The 11,741-nt window shown below is 56.3% G+C and overlaps 3 protein-coding genes across 3 annotated transcripts in view; 1 reads left to right on the forward strand and 2 right to left on the reverse strand.

Moving 5' to 3' along the window:
• Positions 1–3,567: 3,567 nt before the first annotated feature.
• On the reverse strand, positions 3,568–6,191 carry LOC104388329 (aryl-hydrocarbon-interacting protein-like 1). Its single transcript, XM_009997190.1, has 7 exons — positions 6,096–6,191; positions 5,257–5,436; positions 4,940–5,128; positions 4,689–4,865; positions 4,455–4,596; positions 3,785–4,029; positions 3,568–3,726 (listed from the first exon to the last, which is right to left on the reverse strand). Exons 1-7 carry the CDS (start codon positions 6,189–6,191, stop codon positions 3,568–3,570), a joined length of 1,188 nt encoding a protein of 395 aa, XP_009995492.1.
• A 943-nt stretch (positions 6,192–7,134) lies between these two features.
• On the reverse strand, positions 7,135–11,247 carry TAF7L (TAF7-like RNA polymerase II, TATA box binding protein (TBP)-associated factor, 50kDa; the record flags this gene model as incomplete). Its single annotated transcript, XM_009997191.1, has 10 exons — positions 7,135–7,179; positions 7,768–7,827; positions 8,134–8,246; positions 8,349–8,537; positions 8,726–8,842; positions 9,223–9,295; positions 10,247–10,305; positions 10,498–10,624; positions 10,896–11,029; positions 11,163–11,247. Coding segments are annotated over 10 exons (1,002 nt in total), but the record flags the coding sequence as incomplete, so codon positions are not given.
• A 99-nt stretch (positions 11,248–11,346) lies between these two features.
• The window catches only part of LOC104388331 (magnesium transporter NIPA2-like), a 4,029-nt gene continuing 3,634 nt past the window's right edge, over positions 11,347–11,741 (forward strand). Inside the window, exon 1 of the mRNA XM_009997192.1 lies at positions 11,347–11,371. Within this exon, the coding sequence (XP_009995494.1) occupies positions 11,347–11,371 (25 nt within the window). The remainder of the gene's footprint in view (positions 11,372–11,741) is intronic.

Below are 11,741 nucleotides of genomic sequence, written 5' to 3' on the forward strand. Positions count from 1 at the left end.
GGCATGTATCTTCTGGTGGGAAGAGTCTGCAAGATTTGTGGGGTAGGGATGAGTCCATGTTAGAGCTTCAGCCCAGCTAGTAGCCTTATCTTGAGAGGATCTTCATAACAGAGCCTTATCATTTAATGTCCGTATATTTCTATATATTATATATATATATTCTGTACTTAAATACTCTCATGGACTCACTCCATTAAATTCTAGTACTGTAAGTGCAGCTGCCCTTCACTTCCAGCCCAGCCCAACATATGCTCCTGCGGGGACCAGCACCTCCCTGGTTGCTGGTACTGCCTTGGAGCAGGGCTGCTGCGAGGGGAGCTCAGCAGAGGGGTGGGCTGGCAGCAGGTCCTCTGTCCCGCCTGGTTTCCTGGGGAGCTGTGCCTTTGCTGTGGCAGAGAGAGCCTGTCCTGCCCAGATCCAGCCCCATCCCTGGAGCCCCTCAGCTCCTGAACCGCCCATCCCCACGGCGCTGCAGGGAGGGGTTTCTCCAGCCACAGCTCCAGCCCTGGGGACACTGGCCTGTGATGCGGGAGCATAGAGGTTCCAGCAGGCAGCAGCACAGGCAGAGCACCTCCTTGCAACACCCAAAGAGCAGCTGCCTCGCTGCTGTCCCCCGGTTTGAGCTGGGCTGAGGGATTAAAGGCACTTGTTGGAAGCAGGCAAGTCCCACCGGGCGGTGGAGGAGGCTGTTCTGCAGGGTAGCTTGGTGATGGTGGCTTCTGGTGCCAAAGGCTCCCTCCAGCTGTCTGTCTGTCTCATGCTGTGTACGTCGAGAAAGAGGTAGAGTCAAGTGCTGTGGGGTGCCCCAGAGCAGGCACTGAGGTGGCCCTGCTGCTCTGGGGACACAGGGTGAGATACCTGAGCCCTGAGGGCAGGGTGGGTGCAGGCAGGATGTGTGCCAGTGTGAAGCACCCTGCCCAGCAGGGCTTGCTGCAAGGACAGTGACGGGGCTGTTGTGGCTGGCTGGGCTGTGGTGGTGAGCTCTTCAGGGAAGGCTGAGACCCAAGCAGAGTGTGGGGGCACGGGCTGGCCTCGGTGTGCTGGCACAGGGGTGAGGCAGTGCCCACAGCAGGGCAGTGTGAGCCTTGTGGCCAGGTCCCTGGGGCTTTGCAGGGCAGTGGCTGCTACAGAGTCGTGGGGTGCTGACCCTGCTGACCCCTCTGGTGCCTGGGTGGGCAGCAGGAGTGCCCTGGTGGTGGTGTTGGGGTAAGTGTGCTGCGTGTCAGGCTGCTTGTTGTGCCGTGGTGAGGGACTGCAGGACTGCATGTCAGCTTGGGACACCCAGCTGGCCTCCCCCTGCCCTCCCAGTGGCGGGATGGGGGCAGTGGGGACCAGGGAGTTGTTTGGTCTGAGGTTGAGGTCAGAAGTACTCATCCTGGTTGGAGCAGGATGAGGGCAGAGCTGCTGGCCTGGGTGGCAGGTGTGGGGAGCAGCAGCAGTAGCCAGGCTGGGTGCTCAGGCTGGTGGGCACAGGGTGAGCAGGGGCTGTGTTTGTGAGCTGGGCTGTGGCAGGGAGGGGAGCAGGCTGGCTGAGGCTCTGGTGACCGTGCACTGTGGGGCTGCTGTCCTCACTGCTTTGCATCATCTCTGCTCTGGAAAGGGAATAAACTTATACTGTGACCTGGATTGGTGCTCTGGTCTCTTCTATCTATGCACCTCAGCTGAGCTGCAGCAGGTCCCAGCATGGTGCCATCCTGGCACTGCTCCTGCAGGGTGGCTGGGACACTGATGTCCCTGTGTCATCCTGGCTGTCCACACCATTCAAGGCACAGCAGAAGCTGTGAAAAGAGCCCCGAGCTCTCCAGACACAGGTGCATTCACCCACCACCATCTTCCTTTGCCCACTTCCAGCAAGGTCTGCCCAGGGCCATGTGTCAGCCTGAGGGCTGGAACAGGGATTGTGTGGGCACAGTCCCTCTTCCTCCCATGGGAACTTCACTGCAGGAAACCCTTCAGCCCCAGGAAGGCAGCAGTGGGATGCTGGGCAAGCAAGTCTTCTCCCTCTGTGCTTTCACCCAGAGCCTTGTAAGGTCTGCAGTGCCCAGAGGTGTCTGGGTGCCCTTGCCCTGAGGGCTGCCCACCTTTCCTGTGGCACAGGAAGGGGCTCAGCAGAGGACTAGCTCAGGACAGGGCTGGGGGCTCTCAGACCCTCCTTGCTGCAGGATGCAGGTCAGCCCCAGCTGATGGTGAAGCCTGTCCAGGACTGATACTTGTAGGGCTGGACCTGCTCTCACCCCTGCCTGGAGGGGCTGGCAGTGCTGGGCACAGGCCTGACATGGTGCTACTGCAGGGAAACACAGGGACAGCTCTTACACAGGAGAGAGTCAGGAGCCTAAATGGGGGTGAAATGCAGCCTTTTAACTCCCCCTCTCAAGAGCAGAGCAAAATGCCCCATCCCTGCACCCCAGGCTCCAGAGCGAGTCAGGAGGTGTGGGCTGTGAGCATCAGGAAAGCCAGTCATGTCCAGGAACAAAGCCAGCACATGGTGCCAGGGAAGAACTTTTATTTCTCAGCCAGCACATCTCAGCAGGACCCAGCTGAGATGGGCTGGAGCAGATGAGTCAGAGCAGGGAGGCAGCAGGTGCTGCTGCAGAGAGAGGCTGGTGGTCCCAGGGTGAGGACAGCATTGTTCCGTGTCACTGCAGGGCCAGTCCCCAGCCCTGAGGCTCCCTCTTAGGGTTCAGCAGCCCCACTGCCTGTGCTCTGCCTCCTTGTCAGTGGTCTGGCAGCCTTTCCCCCATCCAGGGGTAACTGGCCCTGCTCAGGGCTAGCCATGTCCCAGGGTCATGGCCCCGAGCTCCCTGCTCTTGTTGCACTGCTCTGGAGGTGCATCCCCCCCTTCCCTTGCTGCTGTGGGGCAAGAAGGTGCTTCTGCCCCTCTGCCCAGCTCATCTGCCCCTGAGGGCCAAGCCTGGAGCACTGCCCCAGGGGTGAGGTTATCAGGGGTGATGTTGCCTTCCCCAGCATGTCCTTGGCCCCTGCCTGCTCACTGCTCCCTCCAGCTTTTCTCTTCCAGAGCCTGTCTGTCTGTTTGGTCCTCCAGCTCTGGGGGTCCTGCAGCTGGCCCCAGCCCCTCACTGGGCTGCCCTGGTGCTGGGGCTCTGCCTGGCTCAGACCTGGAAACAATCCCCATGCTGGCTCCCAGCTCCAGCCCCTGCCTGAGCCCTGCTGCCTCTGTCTCCTCTGCTGCCCCACACTGCCCTACAGCCAGCATTTCCACCTCTGCTGCTGGGCTCCCTTCCTCTTCATTCTTCTCCACTTTCTCCTCCTCTTCCCTCTCCTCTTTATCTTCCTCTTTGACCTTCTCTTTTTCCTTCTCCTCCTTCCTCTCCTCTTTTTCTTCCTCTTTGACCTTCTCCTCTTTTTCCTTCTCCTCCTTCCTCTCCTCTTTTTCTTCCTCTTTGACCTTTTTCTCCCTCTCTTCTTCCTCCTCCACCTTCTCTTCTTCCTTCTCCACCTTCTCCCTCTCCTCATCTTTGTCCTCTGTCCCCCTCTCTGTTCCCCCACCCTCTGGCTCTGTCCCACGAGTGTCCAGGTTCCCTTCTTCCCCCAGTCCCGTCCCATCCTTCACTTCCACCTTTGCCCCTGCAGGTTGCCCTTGAGCTGCTTCTCCTCCTGGTGCTGCCCCTTCACAGCCAGACCTGGGGGTCCCTTGTTCTGCTTGGTCAGCCCCCAGTTGTTCAGCTTTTGTGGTCTCTGCACCCTGTTGCCCTTGCCCAGGGGTTTCTGGGACCCCAACCTCACCCTGGGCTGCCTCCTCCCGCAGCATCACCCTGTCACCCACCTTCCCACTCTCCTGCCCCTTGCTGGCCCGCAGCCCCTGGGGCTGCTGGAAGAGCCCCTGGTAGCGCTTCCGATCCTCCACGTGCTTCTTCCTCATCCTCTCCCCCAGCTGCTTCAGCTCCTTCTTCACAGCAGCAGCCATGGAAGGGTCCAGGTGAGCCACCCGCATGAAGTCTTCCCGTGCCTCCCGCTCATTCCAGACAGCAGCGTGGGCCTTGGCCCGCTTGAAATAGGCCTTGGCATTGTCTGCAGGGAGAGGAGAGTCCCCAGCGGGGGTCCTGCAGCCACAGGAGCTCAGGGGACACAGGGCACACCTACCATCATAAGCCAGGGAACATGGGTTGGATGCACTTGGAGGTAAGGGTGGCATCATGGAGAGGAGGACCTGGGCCATGCAAATGCCACCATGGGCACCAGGGGACATGGGGTGCAGGGATCACCATGGGCAAGGGGACTTATGATGGGCAGGAGGGATCAGGATGATACGGGATAACATCACTGGACACGGGTTCTGCAGTGGACGTGGGGATCCAGATAGCACAGCTGCCATCCCAGGCAGAGGGACATGTGGTGGGTATTGTCACGGGTGGGAGATCCAGAGGACTGAGCCCCTTGGGGCTGTGGCCACAGTGGGGGAGTTAGGGGGAGCATGGAATGCAGGGCATGGGTACCATTGTGTTTCTGGATGAGCTCTGTCGTGTGCTCCAGCACCTCGTAGTACTCGCCCAGCTCCAGCTGGCACTGGCAGTAGTTGAGCACCAGCGGCGTGACCAGGCTCTCCAGCTTCAACCAGCTGTCCTCCCATGGCTTCTCCTGCCCCCGAGAGCCACAGTTCATGGCTGGGGCACCTAGGGCCCACAGGAAGTCCAGACAGGGAGGACAGGAGGAGGCTGGGTCCTGCTCACCTTGGCCTGCAGGTTCCTCAGGCAGATGACAGCTTCCTGGTACTTGGCTGCAGCCTGTGCAAACTCCTTGCGGAGGACGAGGCGGTTGCCCTCGCTGTGCAGCACAGGCACTGCTGCCAGCTTCTCCTCCTTGCTCATGGCCCAGGTATCACGCTTGTACGCTGATGGCTCCTCCCCCTGCACAGGCAGCAGGAGCTGAGCTGCCTGCCCTGCCCCCCCATGCTGGCAGCCATCCCCACCCTCCCCCTTACCCGGAACAGCTCCATGATGAAGATGAGGGGCTGCGGCGTCCGCTGCAGCTCGTCCAGGTCCTCATAGCCCGTGCTGTGGTAGTCAAACATGTTGCCCATCCCACAGCGGTGCTTCTGCCCTTCCAGGGGGTCCCGGCCCTCCGCGATCCTCCGCATGCCCCTGGAGACCAGGGCGTACATGCCCGTGTGCTGCAAGGAAGATGTGACACCTCTGATCCCTGTGCTTGCAGCAGGCCAGGCTGGAGCACCTCTGGGGTGCACGCTCCTGTTCCCTGGTTCTGCAGAAAGGAGTGGGCTCCCGTGGGCCTCTCACTCACGATGGCGTCACACCAGAACTCGGCCACCTCCCCGATTCTCATGGAGCTGAGCAGGGTCTCCCAGATCTCTATCTTGAACATCTTGCCCACGATGATCTCCATGGGCATGCCAGCCTCCCGGCTGTCATCGATCACTGTCCGCTCAAAGTCATCCTTCAGCGTCTGGAAGTGGAAGGTCATCTGCCCCAGAGAAAGCTCAGAGTGGAGCTGAGGCTGGCACTGCAGCAGGAGCCCTCAGTCCCTCTCCCAGAGCCAGGGCCAAGCTTGCTCCCAGCGAGGCGCTGGTTTGGTTGGCAGCTCTCCAGCCACAGCAGGACCCCCTGCCTCCTGCCAGCTTTGTCTCAGCCAGCAGCTGGTGGAGTGTCTCAAAGCCCATCAGTGCTGTAGCTTGCTGCTCTCTTTGGATGTCCCCCTCCCATGGTCTGCACCAGGACCTGGTGGGAATCCACACTCATCTGCCCATACCCATGGGATGGGGAATCTCAGAAAGGCCCAAGAGCTCCCTGTTGGCACCTCTCACTCCTGCTGGACACATTAGGAAAGGCTGATGTCCAGCAACCCGTGGTGGCCCAGAGGGAGGAGGTGGGTGACAGCACCAGCACAAGGTGACAGCAGTGGGCGGTGGCAGCTGTCACTGTGAGGGCAACGTGGCTGCTGTGCCCGAAATAGCCCTTCCCGCATGCCCCTTGAGAGGGCTCTCCTGGAGCTGGGATATGCCTGTACCACAGACCGGGAGCTCAGCTTCTGATTAGGGAATCTAAACCGTGACGGGCAGGGATGGCAGTGCTGGCCCCACTCCCCTCTCCCAGGGCTTTGGGGTAACAACCAGGACACCTTACCTTGCTCCCATCCTGCAGCTTCGGCAGCTCCCCTCGGCCTCCAGGCAGAATCTTCTTTTTGCCCCCTTCCACGTTCAGCTGGTAGGTTTCTTCCATGGCTGCTCCTGCCGGGCCTCAGGTCACGGGCACATGCACAGAGGAACGCTCTGGCCCTTCCCAAGCTCCACCTCTTCCTTGGTGTATCTCCCTTTCTTAACTATCTGGACACACACACCATGTCCCGCTGCTGCTGCTGGCCTTTCCCTTCTGGGCTGGGGCAGAGGTTGGAAGCCTTCTCCCCTTCCCCTGCCCCTGAGGTTGCAAGAGGGGTGTCCTGTTGTGGCACACCTTCCCTGAAGCTCCTGGTGCCCTCTGTCACACTCTGGAGCTGCCTTTCTAATCCTCTTCCCACCCTGCCAGGTTAATCTGGGATTTGCCTGCCCAGTCTGTGAGGAATTAAAGAAACTCCCTGATTAGAAGGGCCTTGTTCCTCTCACAGAGTGGCAGCTTGCAGGGTCCCCCTGGCACGCAGGGTCCCTTTGATCCAGCCACACAACATGCAGTGCTTGGTGAGAGCACCAGCCAGGACCTGCCAGGGACAAGATGGCCAGAGGCAGTGCCAGCCTGTGCTTTGGAGACCACAGAAGATCAGAGAAGTTAGAAATGGTACTTTATTGAGTCTGGTTTGCAGACACAAGCATTCCTCAAACTCAAGAACAAGCTCCTACCAGGCCACAACCCATCAAGTCCAAGACTCAGTAAGATGCAGAAAGCTGCACTGCACTGCCCTATCCCAAGCAGAACTAAACCCCTCTGGGACAACAGTGCTGAATATTTGCAGCAAATCCGGTGTTTTTGCTGCTCTCCCGGGCGGAGTCCAATTCTTTAGCTCCAACAGCCACACTCAGCACAAGGTACGTGAGAGCAGCTCTGGCCACAGAGCCTCTAGCACTGTCCAGAGGCACATCTGGCAGCAAAAGGGTGTGACTAGAGGAAAAACTTGAGCATGGCAGACAACACTTCCAGGTCTGTGGTAGGCATAAAGATCCAGGCCTGCTCCTCATTTCTCCATGAGGGACTCCAGCTGCTCCTGCAGGGACGTCATCTGGGGAGAGGGAGCGAGGCATCACAGTGAGGCATAGCTGGGTCTCTTGGCAGCTCCAGCCCAAGAACTTCTGTGACTCTGGGGTTCTTCCACCTAAGTCAGTGGCTGCTTTACCTGCACCTTGCACCTCTGGGGCAGAACTCAGCACTGCCCACAAGGGAAAGCTGCACAACAGGGACCCGGGAGTGGGAGCTTCCTGCCTCAGCGCTTAGTTGAAACTCAGCAGAACTGTCCAGGTCGGAAGCCTGCCAAGATGCTCCAGCTACTGCTTTCTCAAACCTGGTTGCTAGCAAGTGTCTGTGTCATGTTTTACCCTAGGGAGCAATCCTAGCAGCCTTGGAGTGCTGGCTAGACATGTTTTGGCTCACTGCTCCTCCAGGAGGAAGGCTGTAATCAACCCCATTTCATGCACCTCCATGTGCCTTGGGAAGCTCCATGCAAGCACAGATGAGGTATGACCACACCTGACCTGTACTGCTGGAGTTCACAGCACCTGGTGTGGTTCAAGGTTCAGGAAACTATCAGAGGCCAAGCCTAGAACTGTGTTGTGCCCCAGTCCTTCCCACCTCACTGTGCAAGTTTCCTCACCTGCTGCTTCTCTCGCTCTTCCTGCTGCTTGAACTCATCCAGCACAGCCTGGAGACGGGTCTGCAGAGACACAAGTGCCAGACCACAGTTACCAAAGTTTTCTCAACTGAACGGGTGCTGGCAGAACATGCCAAATGATGCAGTAAGCCCCAAGTTGCACTGACAAACAGCCCCCTGACCTGCAGACTATGGATTCTTTGCCTCCATGGGGAAATGCTGGAGTGTGTATGGTCACACCACAATTATTTTTAACCCAGAAGGTAAAAGCCACTGGCTCTTCCAGGTCAGCAGCTGAATCAGTCTGCTGGATATAATGGCAAGCCAGTGCTAAGCAGAAGACTTAAGAGACCCCAGGACAGCTCTCACCTTGAGGGCTAGGTTCTCCACTTTCATGATGAGATCTTCCTGGCGCTTCCTCCTGTCCTGGGTCTCCTGGAGCTTACTTTTCAGGTTGTCAATCTGTTTCTGGATCCCCATGACTGGAAGGGAGAGTGAGGTCAGACCCCAGAGCAGCAGCAGAGCTGGGCAGTGCAGCCTGCCTGGCACCTCAGTGATCCTGCTGTGCTCTGCCACCCACGCACCTATCTGGTTGGACCCCTCATTCTCCTGTTGCTGCCCATCAGACTCATTCAGCTTGTCCTGCAGTTGCCTCTCCAAGTCTTCCTCTGTGTCCATGATATTCAGGTCTTCATCATCATGATGATCCCTCTCATCTTCATCTTCACTGCTGCTGCTGATGTCATTAAATATCTCCCGCAGTTCATCATGTTCTGGAAGGGTGCAAAAGGGTTAAAACACAGCTGATGACCTCCCAGCACTTTACCTGCCAGGGAACACAGCAGTACAGGGTTCCTGTCTCAAAGCCCTTTGTCCATCACTCTCTTTAGGGCTCACCCCAGAGAGAATGGGCCCAAATGACTATGTGGCTAGAAAAGTAGCAACAGCCCCCCCACTGCACCTGAGGAGCCATGGCCTTGCTTGTGTCCTGACATCCCTGGGGAGGAGATGTCCAGGCTGGTGAGCGAACCATGGTTGTCCACTTCTTTTGTTTCATCTTCAGCAATGACTTCCCAGCCTTACAGCAGGAACAGGTGAGTCAAGGGAGAAAGAGGAACACAAAAGGTGCTGTACAATGCAAGGAGTCTGACCTCCAACAAGCCCGGCCTTGCAGCTATGGATATCCAGGATGAAACACTCCAAAAACCTTTTTTTGACGACTCCTCCTCTGGTACTACCTAACTCCCTGCTCTGCACAACAGCACAGTTCACACAGAAGGTCACCATGAAGAAACTATGAGCTTTGAAAAAGGCAAAGAGGAAGCTGCAAAACTTCAGTGCCTCTTGGGTACCCATCTCCCACACACAATGCTGAACTTGTCTCTCCTTTCTACAAGCCCCATAGTCACACACAGCCTCTTGTCCTCTGCTGGAACTTTTTGCCTCCTAAAAGGATACGGACACTGACAGCTTCTGCATCTGTGCTCAGGAGACGCTTCACCTCTTTCTCCACATCAGGAGACTCGATATACTGGGCCAGAGAGGGGAAAGAGAACAGAGACACAGTCAAATGCCTTGTGCAGGCAACTCCAACCTTCCACCTCTGGACAGAGCTCTATTTCAAGCCTTTCTTCTCTTCTGCTCTCTGCTCAGCCTTTGCTCACACTCACCCTAAAAGTCATTTAAGCACCTCCAGAAAGCAATCCATCTTTTCTGGACAGAGCTCCTTGGTGAGCTACATACCCTCACTTTTCTACTTACACTGATTATGAAATAAGACTCTCCATGTGTACACAGAAAGTCATCAAGGTGCTGTTACCTGATGAATGGTCAACTCAGCTCCTTCCCACCTCACTTAAAAGGTTTAATTTTTCACTTCTAAATTACCCAGGAATCTTAATGCAGTGACATCAAATCTTTCCTGTGGGCTGTAAGAATATCTCAAGTAACTTTCCCAAATGTCATGCAAAACAGCACTCCATCTTGTTCTCAGAAACTGCAAAGCAGAGAAGAACAAGTCTTTCCAGCCTCATAGTGCTGCTTCTCCCCAACACCTTGCTGGGCTTGTGCATATGTAGAGACAGTCTCTGAGCTCCATCTGTTGTCACTCCCCCAGCTGACATGACAGTTATTCTATTTGTAGTGTTGTTTGTTGGGGAAATGAACAAGACATGCATAGAGAGAAGATTTCAGCTGGGAAAGTGGGAATGACTGTAGCCTGATTTCCACACAAGACTTCCTTTCTTCCCTACCAGCAGGAAGGGAAGGGCTATGGCAAGGAACAGAGTCCAGCAGCTCTCTGCATAGAGGATTTTCTTCTCAGTAGTATCTTGGAAAACATGGAGGAAGCACCCAAAGAAGTGTTTAAATCTACTCTTCTTCCTTCACCCTCATCTTGAGTAAGGACATCTGAAGCAATAGACGGTTACAGTCTCTGCCTTCCTATCCCTTGGTTATTGCATCTGCATGAGAAGCAACTCACCTTCTTCTTGGCTGTCTTCCGGAATCGTCTCTTCCGTACATTTTTCAGGGGAAGAGTGACTGTGACAGAGGAAAGAGAGCAGATGTGTGAGGCAGATGCCTAGAGGCAGAGCTATGCCAAAATGGAGAAGAGAGAGGAACAGAGAGAGCACTAAAAACAGAACAGCAGCAGAGCCAGGACACAGCAGCCTTGCAGAGCTGTGGGGATGCTGGGGTGGTGGGATGGAGGGGTTTGGCACAGCCTCTACTCACTGCCATGGTTCCAGATGAACTTCTTCTCTCTGTCCTTGTCCTTCTTCTTGTTTGCCTTTGGGTCAGTACTCACAGTTTGCTCTTCCAAAGGTGGGTAGAGATCACCATCCACAGTGCAAACAAGCATCTGGAATTCCCACACAAACACAAAGGGTGCTTATCATAATGCAAGGACAAAAGGATACGAAAGCTTTTCCTGGAAAAAGAGCAGGGACTGCCTGCTGCATGTTGGGAGCCAAAGGGATCTTGGGCACAGGCTACAAGAACCACAATGTTTCACACCCAGCCCAAGCAACAGTGTTATATTGGGTGTCCAGCTGCCCAAGCCTACAAGGGTTTTCCTGGAGAGGGAAGCAGGAAATTAAGCTGTCGGAGCAAGCAAGACGGACAGCCCATACCTGGCAAATATCTGCTGTCTTATAGAAGGTTTTCTTGTCAATGGTTTTTAAGCTCTCAATGATGCAGGGCAGATCCACCAGCTTGGCTGCCAGGGGCACCCGGTCCACGCGCACGATCCCATGGCGCCCGTCGGCTGCGGGAACCACGGGACAGGTCAGGGCCTGCACAGCTGGAGCAGCAACATGCTCCTGGGAGGCAGGAATTCTACAGGAACACACATGCTGCAGTCAGAGCAGGTCGAAGATGCCCTGACCCTGCTCACTCACCGTGCAGCTCGATGGTGAGCCTGTCCTTCAAGTTGACGTTCCCGGACTGTACTGCCCGCCGAACAGTGGAGGCATATTCCTGGGAAGGGTGGGCAGATTGATGTCAGGACTGGGTTGTGCTTCCTCCAAGAATCACTGAAGGCTTCTGTCCAGTCTACCCAGCTTTAAACACCCCTACATCCCAATGCGGAAAAACAACTGCAAGAGCTGCAAGGAAGACTGCACCCTCCTCCCAACACCACGCACCAACCCAGTGGTTCTGCTACCCCAGTGTCCTTCACAGCCCTGATACAGCTGTGACACTGGTGTGAGGCCCCGACAGAGACACCCTGCCAGAGGGCACAGCTCTGGGGGAAGCTGCAGCTCCCCTTTAACAAGAAGCTCTCGTGGTCTCCCAGTCTCAAACGTAAGTGTCTAACAAACAGCATCAGGTGCACGGACACACAGAGCGACTAAAGACCCAGCACTTGCTAAAACTCTACCCTTACAGGAATTCCCACCCTAATCCTCCAGGTTGTCTTCCCAGCCTCCCACTCGGCGCTACGGGAGCACCTCTCAGCAGGAGACCCTGGAGAACCT

Source organism: Chaetura pelagica, unplaced genomic scaffold (assembly GCF_000747805.2).
Source record: "Chaetura pelagica isolate M959 unplaced genomic scaffold, ChaPel_1.0 scaffold344, whole genome shotgun sequence".
NCBI lineage: Eukaryota > Metazoa > Chordata > Aves > Apodiformes > Apodidae > Chaetura > Chaetura pelagica.

What these genes read in the sequence shown, in the direction of transcription:
- LOC104388329 (XM_009997190.1), bottom strand. Translation starts at nt 6,191, where the DNA reads ATGGAAGAAACCTACCAGCTGAACGTGGAAGGGGGCAAAAAGAAGATT. An exon ending in AGTTCTGGTGTGACGCCATC is followed by an intron (nt 5,129 to 5,256) that starts GTGAGTGAGAGG and finishes TCTTCCTTGCAG; the next exon opens with CACACGGGCATGTACGCCCT. An exon ending in TCATCATGGAGCTGTTCCGG is followed by an intron (nt 4,866 to 4,939) that starts GTAAGGGGGAGG and finishes CTGCCTGTGCAG; the next exon opens with GGGGAGGAGCCATCAGCGTA.